The sequence below is a fragment of the Thunnus maccoyii genome, chromosome 16, assembly GCF_910596095.1.
Source record: "Thunnus maccoyii chromosome 16, fThuMac1.1, whole genome shotgun sequence".
NCBI classification, from domain to species: Eukaryota; Metazoa; Chordata; class Actinopteri; order Scombriformes; family Scombridae; genus Thunnus; species Thunnus maccoyii.
In genome coordinates, this window is record NC_056548.1 from 2,896,069 (window position 1) to 2,916,775 (window position 20,707).

Below are 20,707 nucleotides of genomic sequence, written 5' to 3' on the forward strand. Positions count from 1 at the left end.
AGAGTTTCTGGCTGAGTGTGAGCAATAAGACACTTTTAACAAGTGACATAATCCTACTCACATCAACGTGGAAAAGTCCCTTTTACTGATCACATGATTGATCACATGAAGGAACAGCCAGTCAGAGATATGGATTGACCCGACATCTGCTGTTAAATGACTCTTGTTCAATGATTTCATGTACAGATTCACTTCATCCACACAATCAGTTAGTTTAACCCAGAATGTCAGCTATGTACTAGAACATAATAAATGATTATTGTCATGATAATTACAGTTTGATTGTACATTTCTTTATGAATTTACAAAGTGATGAGAACAAAATATCTACCTAGTGAAGGTGAAAGACGTCATCATGAGCAGTGATAGCCTCCATGGATAAAAACACACAGCAAAAAGTGACATTTAAAGAAACTGAAAACATCAACAGAACAACAAATGAAAAGAAAAAAAAGTGTTGATAATCCCAGTTTGATTGACAGCTGATCTCTGTGCAGTTCAGAAACACCACAGCATCGAGCTCTCAGAAACAATGGAGACAAAAACATGAAGAATTACAACAGAATCTGACACATGAAGTCTGAAATGACTTCTGTCTATTTGAGTTTACAAAACTCAGCTGTGGTTCCAGAACCAAGCCAAAGTCCAGCATAGAGAGGCTGAGTGAATGTGGTCTGGACTCTGTGGAGGAGAGTCATGGTTTCAGAGACTCTGTAGAAGGACAGAATACCTGCTCTGTGATCCAGGTACACTCCTACTCTGGAGGAACCAGGACCTGAGACGGGAGTTGAGATACTGTTGAACAAAAATGTATAACTGTTAGTGTCATAATATAAAGCCCAAGATTTGTCATTGAATCCAAATATACATTCATATGAGCTTCCTGCTCTGCTGATATTCTTGTATGCGACTGCTACATGAACTTCTCTCCCTCTCCACTCCACCTCCCAGTAACAACGTCCAGTCAGACTCTCTCTACTCAGGACCTGCCAATAATCAGTGAATCTGTCTGGGTGACTATAATAAGACTGTTGTTGTCTCGTTAGCTCTGCTCTTCTGTTCCCCTCAGATAATAACAGATATGTGTATGCTGTGTTTGGATCCAGTGTGATTTCACGTGAATATTTTAAGAACTCAGCTCTGGTCTTGGGTTCTGTTTCTGACACTAAAACGTCCACTTCAGTCACTGTCAGTGAGATGTTTGTCCATTTCTCCCTCAGGATGTCCTGTAGTTGATCTCTGAGCTCTGACACAGCTGCTGTCACATCCTCAAAGTATCTCAGAGGACGGATATTGATGCTGGATGAGTCTGTAGATGCACTGAGTTGTGACAGTGAGGGGTAGTTGTGTAGAAACTGGTTGTGATCCTCTGTGTGTGAGAGCTGCTTCAGTTCAGCGTCTTTCCTCTTCAGCTCAGTGATCTCCTGCTCCAGCTTCTCCTGAAGCTCTTTGACTCGACTCACTTCAGCGTCCTGCTGGGATCTGATCTGCTGCTTCACATCAGAGCTTCTTTTCTGGATGAGACGGATCAGCTCAGTGAAGATCTTCTCACTGTCCTCCACTGCTTTATCAGCAGAGCGACTGACGGCCTTCACCTCCTGTTGATGCAGCCTCACATCTTTCTCTCTGTCCTGGATTCTCTGCTGGATTTGTTGTCGACTCACCTCGAGCTCTCTCTGCCTCTCAGTCCTTTCTGCTGCAGCTGAGACTGTGTCGTGGCCTTTATGTTCATCCACAGGGCAGAGATAACAGATACTCTGCTGATCAGTACGGCAGAACATCTTCATCACCTCATCATGACGAGAGCAGATGTTCTCCTGGAGCTTCTCTGAGGGGTCGACCAGCTTGTGTTTTTTAAATTTACTTGATTCAAAGTGAGGCTGAAGATGTTTCTCGCAGTAAGAGACGAGACACACCAGACAGGACTTGAGGGCTTTCAGCTTCCTCCCAGTGCAGACATCACAGGCCACATCTTCAGGTCCAGCATAGCAGTGATCAGCAGGAGCAGCTTGAAGTCCAGACTTCTTCAGCTGCTCCACTAAATCTGCTAACATGGTGTTTTTCATCAAGACAGGCCTTGGTGTGAAGGTCTGTCTGCACTGAGGGCAGCTGTAGATCTTCCTCTGATCCTCTCCATTCCAGAAGCCTTTAATACAGCTCATGCAGTAGCTGTGTCCACAGGGAATAGTCACCGGATCCTTCAGTAGATCCAGACAGATCGAACAGCTGATTGTTTCTTGGTCCAGCTGATCTCCTTTCTGCGCCATTTCAGCTCTCAGTGGCAACGACTGTCTGAGTTTCACTTCCTGTGAAGTTGAACCGGATTGACAGGTCTTGTACTGCGTCACATGTTGTTTACACCCATCTATAAACTGTAGATGAAGGGGAGGGAACAAGGAAATAAGATGTTAATGGCATGTCAAGGTTTGGTGATGTCTCCATATTTGTTTAACTCTTCTTTAAAATCAGATCAGTTTTTATTCATTTGTTTAAAACAGTTGACTGACAACAGGGAGTTATTACACTAAAGTGTGATAAAATCATTTAATGGCTGTATCATCATTTTCTCACATATTTAATAAACTTCTTTGAAGCATTTTTGATTGTGTTTGAAATAAAAGCAGATAAAAACAGAGAGCTAATCTTATCCAGCAACACTCTGCTGATAAATATCAACCTTTGACAGTCACATGATCCTCTGTAGAAACTGTCAGCAGCAGCAGTGGAAGAAATATTCAGATCCTTTACTGTTGTAAAAGTACCAATACAGCAATGTAGAAATACTCCATTACAAGTAAAAGTCCTGCATGAATTCTACTACAGTAAAAGTACACATGTATTATGAGCTTGATGTAGTTAAAGTATTGCAGTAAAAGTAGTGGTTTGGTCCCTCTGACTGATATATTATTATATATGACATCATTAGATTATTAATACTGAAGCATCAGTGTGTAAGCAGCAGTGTTGGGGATGTTACTCAAAAAATGTAATTTATTACACATTATTTGTTACTTTTACAAAAGCAATGCATTACTTTACCTAATTATTCCCTGTCAAAGGTAATTAATTACACTACTCGTTACATTACTTTTGCATTACTGCGATACAACGCCCGAGATGCATTGTCGTGTAATTGTCAGTTACCAATATAACGTTAAACCTTACATATGCCCAAATCCCTTCTTAATAAGGAGGACACACAAAAGATTTACGCAATTTCATAAAGTAATTCCACAATGCTGACAGTAAATTTGGTGAAAACCAACCCAAAGAGCAAGAACACGGCTCAACTGCATGTCTGAATGAAGCTGGGCTTTATATATCAATCAATCAAAACTATATCAACATATAAAACTATAAAGAGACTGACCTTCCTAACACTGCCTTTTACAAATATTAATTGGCTCAAAATAATATATCAATAAATAAAATAAGAGACTGGCCTTCCTAACACCATTAGATGACTTAAAAGGAAAAAAAACTGCATTTAACGGGCCGAACACACTCAGACAAACTCACTCGTGTCACTCACTCATTAAGTCATGGCTTTATAGTAGACTAGACCAGTTTGTTTGACGTGTTTATCACTAAAGCAGTGGTTCTTCGTCATGAGGAGGAGTCTCTCAAATCGTTTGTCAGACAACCTGTTTCTCCTTGGATTCAGCACAAGACTGCCCGGGCTGAAGAGCCTCTCCACGGCCGCACTAGACGGCGTCGCTGTGTTGAATTTCATGGATTATAGTCTTTATTGTAGGGAAACAGTTCAGGATCTCCATTTCTGACCCCAACTTCAAATATTTTATGACTTCAATGTCAGGAAGCTGTATCCTCCTCATCGAAAGCAAAGGGTCTGTTGCTTAAGCGTTGCATCCTGGTCATTGCGGTGGAAAGTGCGACGCTCGGTAGTCAGCAGTGTCCTCAGGGCCTCTCTCCTCTCTTCTTCTCTCAGCCACCGAGCTTTAAACTTCAGCAATGTGACAGCAGCAAGGAGAGCATCTTTGTTGTCCAACACGGACACAAATCGTGTCTTGATGGTCTGCGATATAGAAATATTGGATAAGGTCGGATATGTACATTTCAACTTGCGCTGTAAGATTGCTATAGACTCAAGTCAAGGTGACTTAATCTAAAACCAGTGCAGACTGCTTAGATGCAGGGTGACTGTATGAAGGCCTACTCTCATATTTATCATCCATATGTATTTTTGACTGAAGCAGCATATCTCCATATCACAGCGCTGCACATTTAGGCTAATCATAATCAGTGGAAAGTTACTAAGCACATTCACTACTGTACTTTATTGTACTTAAGTCCAATTTTAAGGTACTTTACTTGAGTATTTTCATTTGATGCTACTTTATATTTCCAATCCACTATATTTCAGAGGGAAATATTGTATTTTCTACTCTACTAGCCTACATTTATTTGACAGCTTTAATTACTTTTCAGATTAAAATTGTACATAAAATAAGATAATGATGATCTTATAAATTACACTGTATTATTAAAGATTAAACCAGTGGTTCCCAAACTTTTTGGCTTACAAAAAAACCAGTGTAGTTGTGTCTCTTGTCATATTTCAGATGTCTTTGAGTTGTTTGTAGTTAAACCAAAGAGACATTTGCCCTCACATGGTTTCAAATAATAAATAACTGTAAATAAATAACTGTAATAAAGGTTTAAAGACAGGCGCAGAGGAGAGAGAGAGCCATACCCTTACAACATTCACTGGACAATCAGATGCACAGCCTCATTCTTTCACAGCTTAATTTAGGGTGAAATTTAGAATATTGAGATATTGCTTCTGGGTGGAAACTGAATGTATTGCTAGTAGATTGATTAACTCAGTGCGAATTTCATGTGAGTTAGGGAGAGATTGTGACCTAAATCTGTGGCTTCACACAAAAAGAAAGAAAGAAAGAAACAAACAAAAACATGCATATCAAAACAGGAGGAGGAAGCGGTGCATGGTTCTGATGGCTCATGCAACAAGTGCTCTTTAGTAGGGCAGGTGAAAACACACCAAAAAACAGAATTCAGGAAGTCTCGCTGAATATTAGTCCTTAAGTGGCACTGACCATGCATTAGGGTTTCAGATTTCAAATCATGCTATAGGCTTACCTGTACTATGGCATCGGGCATACTTCCAACATCAGAATTTCCAATGTTGGTAGGAGGCTGCCATAGTAGCAGTTATCTTCACCTTGCAATATGTCCAACGCCACAGTGAGTGGTTTCATGACTGTGCAGTATTCCTTAAGGAATTGATACTCCCATTCAGTGATGGCTTTAACACCCACATCCACTTTCACATCCAAACTTGATCAAATGAGTTCTTACTATTTTCCAGTTTTTTAGGCCTGTATAACAAAGACTTTATCAACTAAATGCACAAAGGAAATCTTGTTTGTTAAAAGTAACAAGTGATAGAAAACTCTGCTCTGTGACAAAGCTGCTTTAGTGAAGAAAGCTGAAAGTACAGAGACTGACTGACAAACGTTTGTCTGCTCTGAACATGAACTCTGTACTTTGTGGTGTTTCAGGAGGAAAACTGCCTCAAATAAACTCTCATTTTAGTTTCACATTTTCTTCAGAAGCTTTGAATGAGATCCTGAGATGAAGACAGAAGAAAATACTTTGCTTACTGTTGATAAAAAAAATCTTTATTGATTATGTAAATCTTCAGATTGTTCACACATCCAATCAGTAAAGTCTGTTAAATGACTCTTGTTCAATGATTTCATGCACAGATTCACTTCATCCACACAATCAGTTAGTTTAACCCAGAATGTCAGCTATGTACAAGAACATAATAAATGATTATTATCATGATAATTACAGTTTGATTGTACATTTCTTTATGAATTTACAAAGTGATGAGAACAAAATATCTACCTAGTGAAGGTAAAAGACGTCATCACGAGCAGTGATAGCCTCCATGGATAAAAACACAGCAAAAAGTGACGTTTAAAGAAACTCAAAATATCAACAGAACAACAAATGAAAAGAAAAAAAGTGTTGATAATCCCAGTTTGATTGACAGCTGATCTCTGTGCAGTTCAGAAACACCACAGCATCGAGCTCTCAGAAACAATGGAGACAAAAACATGAAGAATTACAACAGAATCTGACACATGAAGTCTGAAATGACTTCTGTCTATTTGAGTTTACACAACTCAGCTGTGACTCCATAATAATCAATCCAAAATCCAGCATAGAGAGGCTGAGTGAATGTGGTCTGGACTCTGTGGAGGAGAGTCATGGTTTCAGAGACTCTGTAGAAGGACAGAATACCTGCTCTGTGATCCAGGTACACTCCTACTCTGGAGGAACCAGGACCTGAGACGCGAGTTGAGATACTGTTGAACCAAAATTTATAACTGTTAGTGTCACAATATAACATCCAAGATTTGTCATTGAATCCAAATGCACATTCATTCAAGCCTCCTGTTCTGTGGATATTCTTGTATGCAACTGCTACACAAACTCCCTCCCCTCTCCACTCCACCTCCCAGTAACAACGTCCAGTCAGACTCTCTCTACTCAGGACCTGAGTCCAATCAGTGAATCTATCTGGGTGACTAGAATAAGACTGTTGTTGTCTCGTTAGCTCTGCTTTTCTGTTCCCCTCAGATAATAACAGCTCTGTGTTTGCTGTGTTTGTATCCAGTGTGATTTCACATGAATATTTTAAGAACTCAGCTCTGGTCTTGGGTTCTGCTTCTGACAGTAAAACGTCCACTTCAGTCCCTGTCAGTGAGATGTTTGTCCATTTCTCCCTCAGGATGTCCTGTAGTTGATCTCTGAGCTCTGACACAGCTGCTGTCACATCCTCAAAGTATCTCAGAGGACGGATATTGATGCTGGATGAGTATGTAGATGCACTGAGTTGTGACAGTGAGGGGTAGTTGTGTAGAAACTGGATGTGATCCTCTGTGTGTGAGAGCTGCTTCAGTTCAGCGTCTTTCCTCTTCAGCTCAGTGATCTCCTGCTCCAGCTTCTCCTGAAGCTCTTTGACTCGACTCACTTCAGTTGCCTGCTGGGATCTGATCTGCTGCTTCACATCAGAGCTTCTTTTCTGGAGGAGGCGGATCAGCTCAGTGAAGATCTTCTCACTGTCCTTCACTGCTTTATCAGCAGAGCGACTGACGGCCTTCACCTCCTGTTGAAGCAGCTTCACATCTTTCTGTCTGTCCTGGATTCTCTGCTGGATTTGTTGTCGACTCACCTCGATCTCTCTCTGCCTCTCAGTCCTTTCTGCTGCAGCTGAGACTGTGTCATGGCCTTTATGTTCCTCCACAGAGCAGAGATAACAGATACTCTGCTGATCAGTACGGCAGAACATCTTCATCACCTCATCATGATGAGAGCAGATGTTCTCCTGGAGCTTATCCGAGGGGTCGACCAGCTTGTGTTTTTTAAATTTACTTGATTCAAAGTGAGGTTGAAGGTGTTTCTCACAGTAAGAGACGAGACACACCAGACAGGACTTGAGGGCTTTCAGCTTCCTCCCAGTGCAGACATCACAGGCCACATCTTCAGGTCCAGCATAGCAGTGATCAGCAGGAGCAGCTTGGAGTCCAGTCTTCTTCAGCTGCTCCACTAAAGCTGCTAACATGGTGTTTTTCATCAGGACAGGCCTCGGTGTGAAGGTCTGTCTACACTGAGGGCAGCTGTAGATCTTCCTCTCATCCTCTTCATTCCAGTGTGTTTTAACACAGCTCATGCAGTAGCTGTGTCCACAGGGAATAGTCACCGGATCCTTCAGTAGATCCAGACAGATCGAACAGCTGATTGCTTCTCGGTCCAGCTGAACTCCTTTCTGCGCCATTTCAGCTCTCAGTGGCAACGACTGTCTGAGTTTCACTTACTGAGAAGTTGAACAGGGTTGACAGCTCTTGTATTACATCACATGTTGTTTACACCCATCTATAAACTGTAGATCTGATGGGGCGGGAACAAGGAAATAAGATGTTAATGGCATGTCAGAGTTTGGCGATGCCTGCATATTTTTCTAACTCTTCCTTAAAATCAGATCCGTTTCTATTCATTGGTTAAAAACAGCTGACTAACAACAGGGAGTTATTACACTAAAGTGTGATAAAATCATTTAATGGCTGTATCATCATTTTCTCACATATTTAATAACCTTCTTTGAAGCATTTTTGATTGTGTTTGAAATAAAAGCAGATAAAACCAGAGAGTTCGTCTTATCCAGCAACACTCTGCTGATGAATGTCGACCTTCGACAGTCACATGATCCTCTGTAGAAACTGTCAGCAGCAGCAGTGGAAGAAGTACTCAGATCCTTTACTGCAGTAAAAGTACCAATACAGCAATGTAAAAATACTACATTACAAGTAAAGGTCCTGCATGAAAAAGCTTAATACAGTAAAAGTACTATGAGCTTGATGTAGTTAAAGTATTGCAGTAAAAGTAGTGGTTTGGTCCCTCTGACTGATATATTATTATATATGACATCATTAGATTATTAATAGTGAAGCATCAGTGTTAGAGCAGCATGTTACTGTTGTAGCTGCTGGAGGTGGAGCTAGTTTACACTACTTTATATACAGTTAGCTAGTTTAGTCCAGTGGTTCCCAACCTAGGGGTCGGGCCCCTCCAAAGGGTCAGCAGATAAATCTGAGGGGTCGTGAGATGATTAATGGGAGAGGAAAGAAGAAAAAACAAAGTTCTGATACACAAATCTGTTTTCAGTTTTTGGACTTTTTCTCTAATCTTTGATTTTTGCTGAAATATTGGATCATTTGAACATTTATTGTAATGAAAGCATGTGAGAAGTTTAGAGGGAAAAATCACTATTTGGTGGAGCTGTTAACAACTCATAGACATGTGAAATGTGACCCCGACTACACACTGCTTTTTGTAAGACGTCAAAAGACAAAAAGGTTGGAAACCACTGGTTTCATCTTTAACAATGTGTTGTATTTTAAAAGCTTGTTATATTATCCATTGTGTCAAATCTTCATCTGAAAAGTAACTAAAGCTGTCAAATAAATGTAGTGGAGTAGAAAGTACAATATTTCCCTCTGAAATGTAGTGAAGTGGAAGTATAAAGTAGCATCACATGGAAATACTCTAGTAAAGTACAAGTACTTCTAAACTGTACTAAAGTACATTACTTGAGTAAATGTATTTAGTTAAATTCCAGCACTGATCAGTAGTTTTAAATATCTGGGAGCTGTGAGTGATGGACACTTTATCTAAACAAAAAACACGACTATATTTATGTAGGAATTTGTGCAGTCAAATATCTTTACTATTTTATGGGGGAATTATGAGTCATTATTGTGCACAGCTCCAATATGAAATTATTCGTCCAGCGACATAACTCGTATTAGAGTAAGTATAATAATGGCGAAATAGTCCTCCTTGTTGGCCACAAAAGAGAGGTAATTTAGAATTATGATTGTTATAAATCTTAATTATGATTTTGCAAAGGTTAAGTGAATGACATGCAAGCACAAGAAAACACCAACAAGTTCACTTTAGTTACATACACATTCATTACTAATACTACGCCTACAAGTACTAAACACTACAACTTTTACAGACAAGACACAACAGGAAAAGGGAAACTAGTACACAAGTCTATGGCTAGTGAATGATTTTCAGGACGCAACAAAACTTCTTCACACCCAAACTTGATCAAATGAATTCTTACAATTTTCCAGTTTTTTAGGCCTGTATAACAAAGACTTCATCAACTAAATGCACAAAGTAAATCTTGTTTGTTAAAAGCCACAAGTGATAGAAAATTCTGCTCTTTTCTCTGTGACAAAGCTGCTTTAGTGAAGAAAGCTGAAAGTACAGAGACTGACTGACAAACGTTTGTCTGCTCTGAACATGAACTCTGTACTTTGTGGTGTTTCAGGAGGAAATCTGCCTCAAATAAACTCTCATTTTAGTTTCACATTTTCTCCAGAAGCTTTGAATGACATCCTGAGATGAAGACAGAAGAAAATACTTTGTTCACTGTTGAAAAAAAAAACATCTTTATTGATTATGTAAAGCTTTGATTGTCTACACATCCAATCAGTAAAGTCTGTTAAATGACTCTTGTTCAATGATTTCCATGCACAGATTCACTTCATCCACACAATCAGTTAGTTTAACCCAGAATATCAGCTATGTACAAGAACATAATAAATGATTATTATCATGATAATTACAGTTTGAGTGTACATTTCTTTATGAATTTACAAAGTGATGAGAACAAAATATTTACCTAGTGAAGGTAAAATACGTCATCATGAGCAGTGATAGCCTCCATGGATAAAAACACACAGCAAAAAGTGACATTTAAAGAAACTCAAAACATCAACAGAACAACAAATGAAAAGAAAAAAAAGTGTTGATAATCCCAGTTTGATTGACAGCTGATCTCTGTGCAGTTCAGAAACACCACAGCAACGAGCTCTCAGAAACAATGGAGACAAAAACATGAAGAATTACAACAGAATCTGACACATGAAGTCTGAAATGACTTCTGTCTATTTCAGTTTACACAATTCAGCTGTGACTCCATAATAAGGCCACAGTCCGGCATAGAGAGGCTGAGTGAATGTGGTCTGGACTCTGTGGAGGAGAGTCATGGTTTCAGAGATGCTGTAGAAGGACAGAATACCTGCACTGTGATCCAGGTACACTCCTACTCTGGAGGAACCAGGACCTGAGACGGGAGTTTTGATTTTGTTGAACAAAAATGTATAACTGTTAGTGTCACAATCTAACATCCAAGATTTGTCATTGAGTCCAAATGCACATTCATACGAGTCTCCTGCTCTGCTGATATTCTTGTATGCGACTGCTACACAAACTCCTCTCCCTCTCCACTCCACCTCCCAGTAACAACGTCCAGTCAGACTCTCTCCACTCAGGACCTGAGAATAATTAGTGAATCTGTCTGGATGACGAGAATAAGACTGTTGTTGACACGTTAGCTCTGCTTTTCTGTTCCCATCAGATAATAACAGCTGTGTGTTTGCTGTGTTTGGATCCAGTGTGATTTCACGTGAATATTTTAAGAATCCAGCTCTGGTCTTGGGTTCTGCTTCTGACAGTAAAACGTCCACTTCAGTCACTGTCAGTGAGATGTTTGTCCATTTCTCCCTCAGGATGTCCTGTAGTTGATCTCTGAGCTCTGACACAGCTGCTGTCACATCCTCAAAGTAGCTCAGAGGACGGATATTGATGCTGGATGAGTCTGTAGATGCACTGAGTTGTGACAGTGAGGGGTAGTTGTGTAGAAACTGGTTGTGATCCTCTGTGTGTGAGAGCTGCTTCAGTTCAGCGTCTTTCCTCTTCAGCTCAGTGATCTCCTGCTCCAGCTTCTCCTGAAGCTCTTTGACTCGACTCACTTCAGTTTCCTGCTGGGATCTGATCTGCTGCTTCACATCAGAGCTTCTTTTCTGGAGGAGACGGATCAGCTCAGTGAAGATCTTCCCACTGTCCTTCACTGCTTTATTAGCAGAGCGATTGATAGCAGTCATGTCCTGTTGAAGCAGCTTCACATCTTTCTCTCTGTCCTGGATTCTCTGCTGGATTTGTTGTCGACTCACCTCGAGCTCTCTCTGCCTCTCAGTCCTTTCTGCTGCAGCTGAGACTGTGTCGTGGCCTTTATGTTCATCCAGAGAGCAGAGATAACAGATACTCTGCTGATCAGTACGGCAGAACATCTTCATCACCTCATCATGACGAGAGCAGATGTTCTCCTGGAGCTTCTCCGAGGGGTCGACCAGCTTGTGTTTTTTAAATTTACTTGACTCAAAGTGAGGTTGAAGGTGTTTCTCACAGTAAGAGACAAGACACTGCAGACAGGACTTGAGGGCTTTCAGCTTCCTCCCAGTGCAGACATCACAGGCCACATCTTCAGGTCCAGCATAGTAGTGATCAACAGGAGCAGCTTGGAGTCCAGTCTTCTTCAGCTTCTCCACTAAATCTGCTAACATGGTGTTTTTCATCAGGACAGGCCTCGGTGTGAAGGTGTGTCTGCACTGAGGGCAGCTGTAGCTCTTCCTCTGATCCTCTCCATCCCAGAAGCTTTTAATACAGCTCATGCAGTGACTGTGTCCACAGGGAATAGTCACCGGATCCTTCAGTACATCCAGACAGATTGAACAGCTGATTGTTTCTCGGTCCAGCTGAACTCCTTTCTGCGCCATTTCAGCTCTCAGTGGCAACGACTGTCTAAGTTTCACTTTCTCAGAAGGTGAAACAAGTTTGAGCTCTGATCTGAACAACATGTGTTCCTGCAGTGAATGCAGCCTGACAGCTCTTGTACTGCTGTACATGTTGGTTACACCCATCTATAAACTGTAGATCTGAAGGGGAGGGAACAAGGAAATATGAGCACAGAGTGGAGCTTGTTGTGTTTGAAAGAACAGGGAGGAGTTATCAGGACGAGGAGCAGCACTGTGAATTAAAACTGTGTTTCCTCATTTACAGTGAAGTCTCAGTTAAAACCTGCTCACCATCTGACAATATTTTTGCATTTAACTGTAAAATACTTGTTTGCATGTCAGGGTGTAATGATGCCTCTATATTTCTCTAACTCTTCCTTAAAATCAGATTAATTTCTATTCATTGGTTAAAAGCAATTGACTGACAACAGGGAGTTATTACACTAAAATGTGATAAAATCATTTAATGGCTGTATCATCATTTTCTCGCATATTTAATAAACTTCTTTGAAGCATTTTTGACTGTTTTTGAAATAAAAGCAGGTAAAACCAGAGAGTTCATGTTATCCAGCAACACTCTGCTGATAAATGTCGACCTTTGACAGTCACATGATCCTCTGTAGAAACTGTCAGCAGCAGCAGTGGAAGAAGTATTCAGATCCTTTACTGTTGTAAAAGTACCAATACAGCAATGTAAAAATACTCCATTACAAGTAAAAGTCCTGCATTAAAAATCCTACTACAGTAAAAGTACATAAGTATTATGAGCTTGATGTAGTTAAAGTAGTGCGGTAAAAGTAGTGGTTTGGTCCCTCTGACTGATATATTATTACATGAATGAAGCAGATCAGCTGATGGAGCTCATTTGTTGATTAGTATGAATTGATGAATCTAGAAAGTGGATGTACTTTTGTTTCTTTACGTTTGATTAATATCATCCTTTTAGTTTTGTCACAATAATCAACAGAAATCACACTCCAGGATTTAATTTTCATCCTATCAGTACAGTATTAAAGCGTTATTGATCATTGTGTAGAAAATTATTCATGCAAAATAAACCAATACAATGAAAACTAAAGTCAAATGTCCAGTCAGCGAGGATCATAATCCAAACCACCAATAAAGACTTTAATAATAATCACTAATAAAGGCTTTCATTTCAGCTTTTTTATTTAAAAGATGCAATCCTCAAGAGTCTGTAAAGGTTGGGCTGTCAGAGATGATTCCTCTAAACACAGACAAGCTGCCATTTTATCTCCGGTGGTGTTTTCTTTGAATACAAAGAGTTTAAAATCCACAGACTCACACTTAAACTGACTAAAGTCTGTTGACAATACGGCACTGGTGGGTTTGTAGAGTTAGTGAGGAAAGTATAGAAAATTTGTACAGACATGACCAAAAATATTGGTACTTTTCCACCTTTTTTGAAGAAAACTAATTTTTTTCTGTATTAAGTTGAAACTGACAGAAGTATTTGGTGTCAATCATTCTTTATTTCACATTGAATATAACTGAAACTTTGCTTTTGAAGTACAACATAACGATTAACATAAGATTATTTAATACAATAAAACCAATGAAAATGTCATGGCCAAAATGAAGGTGGAAGAAGGCTGTTCATTTTATATACTCGATATGTGGCTCAAATGTAAGGGATGGATCAAATACTATTCCCAAATTCTTGATTGTATGGGTCTGAGAAATTGTGCAACCATCAAGATTCATTTTTAAGTCTGTAAAAATGAATCTAGCTGGACCAACAAGCAGCATTTCAGTCTTGTGTACATTCAAATGAAGGAAATTATTGCACATCCAGTGATGGACTTCTGACAAACATGTCTCTAATTTAACCAGCTGGGAGGAGTCACTGAATGTTACAGGAAGAGAGATTTGTGTGTCATCGGCGTAGCAGTGATACATTATGTTGTGTTTTTTGAAAATGTGACCCAAGGGCAGCAAGTAAACACAGAACAAAAGTGGACCGAGTACTGATCCCTGTGGGACACCGTGTTTGATCTTAGAGCAGGAAGACATAGTGTTATTGTATGTGATGCTTTGTGTGCTATTACTCAAGTATGAACCAAACCAAGAAAGTGCCAGACCCTTGAGGCCTACAAGGTTCTCAAGACATTGTAGGAGGGTGTCATGGTCCACGGTTTCAAAGGAAGCACTTAAATCGAGTAACAGCAAGACAGATAAGAGATCTGAGTCCATTGCAATTAATAGATCGTTAGTTACCTTGGTCTGTGCAGATTTGGTAGTGTTTGGGTCTGAAAACCGGACTGAAACTCATCAAGAAGGTTATTACTGGATAGATGTGCAATGAGTTGACTACCAACCTCCTTTTCTTATAATTTGGACATGAATGGGAAGTTTGAAATCGGCCTAAAATTGTTAAGGGTTTGTGAGTCAAGGTTAGGTCTTTTTAATAGTGGAGTAACCATAGCTGTTTTAAAAACAGTGGTAACGATACCAGAACTGAGTGACTTTTTGAAAATGTCAAGAAGAGGGCTTACAATCACAGTGAACATGTCTTTAATGAGGTTACCAGGGATGGGATCCAGAAACACATGTTGTTGGTTTGGAGCTAGTAACAATTGGAGAGAGGGTGTTTGAATCAACTAGATCAAACTGAAAAAGGTGGCTGATGGTTCAGAAATCAGTATGAGAAGGAAGTAGATGGTGAGAGGGATCAGAGGAGAGGGACACTGCCTTACCAGTAATATCATTCCTGATTTGCTCAATCTTTTCAATGAAAAAGTTATTAAAACCCTTGGCTGTAAAGCAGGAAGCAGTATGGGTGGGGTTGTTTTAGTGAGCTTATCCATAGTGTTGAATAGGTATCTGGGGTTATGTTTGATTTTAGATTAGAGTAAGCTTGCATTAGGGCATATTTGTATTTAAGCAGTGATTCATTCGAGGCCTGGCAAAACACTTCTAATGTTGTATTGGGCCATTTTTTCTCCAGGTTTCTACATGACTGTTTGAGTGCCCAGGTGGAATCATTGAACCATGGGGTTCAGTGGGGTGATGAACGTTTTCCAGCGCACCTATTAAGGTGCTATTGAATTTATTTGTTAAGATGTCCAGAGAGCCATGGTAGTTATTCAGTTTTGTGAGACCATCGGGTAGGGATGATTCTAGAGCTGCCCTGGCTGATTTATTAATAATGCAACTCTTTTTAGGGGGGGCGCAGAGATATTGAGAAATGGGCGGCATATGAACATTAAATTGAATCAGAGAGTGATCAGATAATGATGGAGCCAAGGAGGAGACTGAAAGATCAGTGACACACAGAGGAAAAGTTAATCGATGGTGTGGCTGCTGTGGTGCATTGGTTCAGATTGAAAACATCTGTGATACTTATTAAAATACAATAGTCTCCTTAAAGTATCACTACATATCAATTATTTCTTACAACTTCTAAAGGGTAACAATAATTTTGTCCGGGCTAATTTAGAATGTCTTTGTAGAATAAGCATGAATTCATTATTTTCACAACATTTTTGTTTTGTTCCACTGCAAACCAAACATAGGCATGCATTAATAATAAAATATATTTCAATTTCAGCACTGTTCAGAGCAAATGGTGCGTTGTTTTAGTAAAATACAATTCAATTCAGTCACAAACAAACTGAAATAACAGTGAATAGTAAACAGAGCTGGTAAAATTAAAGTGAAGCTCTAGATGCAACCAAGAGAGGAACATGAAATAAATGTAAAGAGTAAAGATTTGCAGATTATAAATGATCCTTCCGACTCTTTGCACTTTGAGTTTTTACCCTCAGGGAGACGCTATAGACAAGTAAGAGCCACCAAAAACTGTGTACAGCGAGTACTTTCCTCCAAATGCAGTTAGAGTGCTGAATGCATATCCTGCTCAGGATTTCACAAACATCGAGCCGTCTACCGTTTTATTTCATTTTTACTGTATTTATTTATATATATTTTTTTAAATCATGTTGTTTGTTGACAACACAGAACGCTATCAGCTGTTCTGTGTTGTTTTTAACAGTGTGGTGAAGCCAAAGACGTTTCCACAATCTGACTAACTAAATAACTAACTAACTAACTAACTAACTAACTAATGACTTATAGCACTTTGACACCATTTACCATGATGAATGACAGGATACATTCTTATTATCATGGTGTTTTTTAATCTGTCTAAAAACATGTTTTTGACTAAAACTGCAGACAGACTGAGTGGAGGAGCTTTAACCTCCACTACATCCCTGGTTAGTAGGATGAAGGCGCCCTCTTGTGTCGTGCATCAGTTTTCACATTTCAGTTGTTGACCTGCTGTGATGTTCACTGCAGGAAGACATGTAAAAACTCCACTGAGCCTTTGGCAGCTTCAAACAATATCAGTTTAATATATGTAATATCACACTGTGTCAGTTTGTTGACAGAAGTCACACCCTGTAACACTGACGCTGCATTCAGGTCACATGGGAAAGATGGGAGAGAAGAGTTTCCAGTCTGCAAATATTATTCACATCAGCTTTCAGCTTGTAAACAGAACTTGTGAATGTGAGATTTGATGCTGCAGGCTGTGATTTCTCTGACTTCTTGAAATCTGAGTGACGACCATAGAAATACATGTGACCAGATGTGAATAATTATATGTTCAGTTTATAATTCAATCATTTGATGACTGGACATGATGGAGTCCACATGTGTTTAATTTAGTGTTGATGCTCAAAAATGAGTTTTTTAGTAAATGCTGTAACACTTAGTGTTTGAGTGACGACTGAGAAAACTTCACCAAACATCTATTATGGCGTCTTCACGGCTTCAAACTGGAGTGAACATGTTGTTTCCTTCTGATGTTTATTACGATTGAACTGAACTCAGCGTCTCATATGTGCAGAGTTTTGATCAAATGATTCCTGAATGACTTCTGCAGTAGAAAAGGTGGAGTAATGTTACCTGTGATGGTGCAATAAATCAATCACAGCTGTCAGGAAACTAATCACCACTGTTTTAGATGCATTTCTTTGTTGTCAATTAATATAAATGACAAAAAACTCTTCAGCACAGCAGCAGTTTGTGGACTGAGAGATTAAACCTCGAACAAAATCAGTCACAAGAAATTTTAATCAAGTCTGGATTTAAACTTTACAAACTCGTCTTCATCTCTGAATGACACTTGAGAAAACTTAAGTACAAACTTGAGAACTAACTTCAACTAAATGCACAAAGAAAGTCTTGTTTGTTGAAAGCAACAAGTGATAGAAAACTCTGCTCTTTTCTCTGTGACAAAGCTGCTTTAGTGAAGAAAGCTGAAAGTACAGAGACTGACTGACAAACGTTTGTTTGCTCTGAACATGAACTCTGTACTTTGTGGTGTTTCAGGAGGAAAAATGCCTCAAATAAACTCTCATTTTAGTTTCACATTTTCTCTAGAAGCTTTGAATGAGATCCTGAGATGAAGACAGAAGAAAATACTTTGCTCTCTGTTGAAAAAAAAAAATTTTATTGATTATGTAAAGCTTCAGATTGTTCACACATCCAATCAGTAAAGTCTGTTAAATGACTCTTGTTCAATGATTTCATGTACAGATTCACTTCATCCACACAATCAGTTAGTTTAACCCAGAATGTCAGCTATGTACTAGAACATAATAAATGATTATTGTCATGATAATTACAGTTTTATTGAACATTTCTTTATGAATTTACAAAGTGATGAGAACAAAATATCTACCTAGTGAAGGTAAAAGACGTCATCACGAGCAGTGATAGCCTCCATGGATAAAAACACACAGCAAAAAGTGACATTTAAAGAAACTGAAAACATCAACAGAACAACAAATGAAAAGAAAAAAAGTGTTGATAATCCCAGTTTGATCGACAGCTGATCTCTGTGCAGTTCAGAAACACCACAGCAACGAGCTCTCAGAAACAATGGAGACAAAAACATGAAGATTTACAACAGAATCTGACACATGAAGTCTGAAATGACTTCTGTCTATTTCAGTTTACACAACTCAGCTGTGACTCCATAATTATAAGGCCGAAGTCCAGCATAGAGAGGCTGAGTGAATGTGGTCTGGACTCTGTGGAGGAGAGTCATGGTTTCAGAGACACTGTAGAAGGACAGAATACCTGCTCTGTGATCCAGGTACACTCCTACTCTGGAGGAACCAGGACCTGAGACGGAAGTTCTGATGTTGTTGAACCAAAATTTATAACTGTTAGTGTTACAATCTAACATCCAAGATTTGTCATTGAGTCCAAATGCACTTTGATACGAGACTCTAGTTCTGCTGATATTCTTGTATGCGACTGCTATATGAACTCTCCCTCTCCTCTCCACCTCCCAGTAACAACGTCCAGTCAGACTCTCTCTACTCAGGACCTGAGGATAATCAGTGAATCTGTCTGGGTGACTAGAATAAGACTGTTCTTCTCTCGTTAGCTCTACTTTTCTGTTCCCCTCAGATAATAACAGATATGTGTTTGCTGTGTTTGGATCCAGAGTGCTTTCACATGAATATTTTAAGAATCCAGCTCTGGTCTTGGGTTCTGGTTCTGGCAGTAAAACGTCCACTTCAGTCCCTGTCAGTGAGATGTTTGTCCATTTCTCCCTCAGGATGTCCTGTAGTTGATCTCTGAGCTCTGACACAGCTGCTGTCACATCCTCAAAGTATCTCAGAGGACGGATATTGATGCTGGATGAGTCTGTAGATGCACTGAGTTGTGACAGTGAGGGGTAGTTGTGTAGAAACTGGTTGTGATCCTCTGTGTGTGAGAGCTGCTTCAGTTCAGCGTCTTTCCGCTTCAGCTCAGTGATCTCCTGCTCCAGCTTCTCCTGAAGCTCTTTGACTCGACTCACTTCAGTTTCCTGCTGGGATCTGATCTGCTGCTTCACATCAGAGTTTCTTTTCTGGAGGAGACGGATCAGCTCAGTGAAGATCTTCTCACTGTCCTTCACTGCTTTATCACCAGAGCGACTGACGGCCTCCACCTCCTGTTGAAGCAGCTTCACATCTTTCTCTCTGTCCTGGATTCTCTGCTGGATTTGTTGTCGACTCACCTCGATCTTTCTCTGCCTCTCAGTCCTTTCTGCTGCAGCTGAGACTGTGTCGTGGCCTTTATGTTCATCCACAGAGCAGAGATAACAGATACTCTGCTGATCAGTACGGCAGAACATCTTCATCACCTCATCATGACGAGAGCAGATGTTCTCCTGGAGCTTCTCCGAGGGGTCGACCAGCTTGTGTTTTTTAAATGTAGATGATTCATAATGAAAGTGAAGGTGATTCTCACAGTAAGAGGCCAGACACACCAGACAGGACTTGAGGGCTTTCAGCTTCGTCCCAGTGCAGACATCACAGGCCACATCTTCAGGTCCAGCATAGCAATGATCAGCAGGAGCAGCTTGGAGTCCAGTCTTCTTCAGCTGCTCCACTAAAGTTGCTAACATGGTGTTTTTCATCAGGACAGGCCTCGGTGTGAAGGTGTGTCTGCACTGAGGGCAGCTGTAGATCTTCCTCTGATCCTCTCCATCCCAGAAGCTTTTAATACAGCTCATGCAGTAGCTGTGTCCACAGGGAATAGTCACCGGATCCTTCAGTAGATCCAGACAGATCGAACAGCTGATTGTTTCTCGGTCTAGTTGAACTCCTCTCTGCGCCATTTCAGCTTTCAGTTGCAACAACTGTCTGAATTTCACTTTCTTAGAAAGTGAAACAAGTTTGAGCTCTGATCTGAAAAACATGTGTTCCTGCAGTGAATGCAGCCTGACATGTTGGTTAAATCCATCCTCAATCTGTAGATCTGAAGGGGAGGGAACAAGGAAATATGAGCACAGAGTGGAGCTTGTTGTGTTTGAAAGAACAGGGAGGAGTTATCAGGACGAGGAGCAGCACTGTGAATTAAAACTGTGTTTCCTCATTTACAGTGAAGTCTCAGTTAAAAGCTGCTCACCATCTGAAAACATTTTTACATTTAGTTGTAAAATACTTGTTGACATGTCAGGGTTTGGTGATGCCTCATTTGTTGATTAGTATGAATTGATGAATCTAGAGTGGATGTACTTTTGTCTTTTACATTTGATTAATCAACAGACATCACACTCCAGCGTTTTATTTTCATCCTATCAGTACAGTATTAAATCTTTATTGATCATTGTGAAGAAAATGATTCACATTAAAGCATCAACGTGAAATAAAAGCTGCTTCAAACACACCGTGTTCAACTTGAACTTCAGTAGCTGTTAACACAAACTAAAATTACTGCAAAATAAACCAGAACGCAGTGAAAACTAAAGTCAAACCTCCAGTCAGTGAGGATCATAATCCAAACCACCAATAAAGACTTTATTAATAATCACCAATAAAGGCTTCAATTTCAGTTTTTTTGTTATTTAATAGATGCAACCCTCAAGTATGTGCAAAGGTTGGGCTGTCAGAGATGATTCCTCTAAACAGAGACAGGATTGTTTACCATAAACCAAAACCAAAAGGAAAGTGAAAGGAATCAAATGAGGAAAAGCA

At 39.8% G+C, this 20,707-nt stretch overlaps 2 protein-coding genes across 2 annotated transcripts; both read right to left on the reverse strand.

Annotated features, from left to right (window-relative positions):
• Window positions 1-559: 559 nt before the first annotated feature.
• On the reverse strand, window positions 560-7,831 carry LOC121881040. The gene is made up of 3 exons (XM_042388684.1): window positions 6,170-7,831; window positions 3,869-4,036; window positions 560-2,372 (listed from the first exon to the last, which is right to left on the reverse strand). Exons 1-3 carry the CDS (start codon window positions 7,829-7,831, stop codon window positions 597-599), a joined length of 3,606 nt encoding a protein of 1,201 aa, XP_042244618.1. The 3' UTR covers window positions 560-596.
• Window positions 7,832-10,446: 2,615 nt separating this feature from the next.
• LOC121881255 (tripartite motif-containing protein 16-like) lies at window positions 10,447-19,848 on the reverse strand. The gene is made up of 2 exons (XM_042388951.1): window positions 18,732-19,848; window positions 10,447-11,074 (listed from the first exon to the last, which is right to left on the reverse strand). Exons 1-2 carry the CDS (start codon window positions 19,846-19,848, stop codon window positions 10,515-10,517), a joined length of 1,677 nt encoding a protein of 558 aa, XP_042244885.1. The 3' UTR covers window positions 10,447-10,514.
• Window positions 19,849-20,707: the final 859 nt, after the last annotated feature.

Coding starts and splice junctions, on each gene's coding strand:
- LOC121881255 (XM_042388951.1), bottom strand. CDS start 19,848: ATGGCGCAGAGAGGAGTTCAACTAGACCGAGAAACAATCAGCTGTTCG. Junction 11,075..18,731: donor TTTACTGCCAGAACCAGAAC/CCAAGACCAGAG, acceptor TACTGTCAGAAG/CAGAACCCAAGACCAGAGCT.
- LOC121881040 (XM_042388684.1), bottom strand. CDS start 7,831: ATGGCGCAGAAAGGAGTTCAGCTGGACCGAGAAGCAATCAGCTGTTCG. Junction 4,037..6,169: donor GAGTCACAGCTGAGTTGTGT/AAACTCAAATAG, acceptor TCTATATCGCAG/ACCATCAAGACACGATTTGT. Junction 2,373..3,868: donor TCCACCGCAATGACCAGGAT/GCAACGCTTAAG, acceptor CTTCATCTACAG/TTTATAGATGGGTGTAAACA.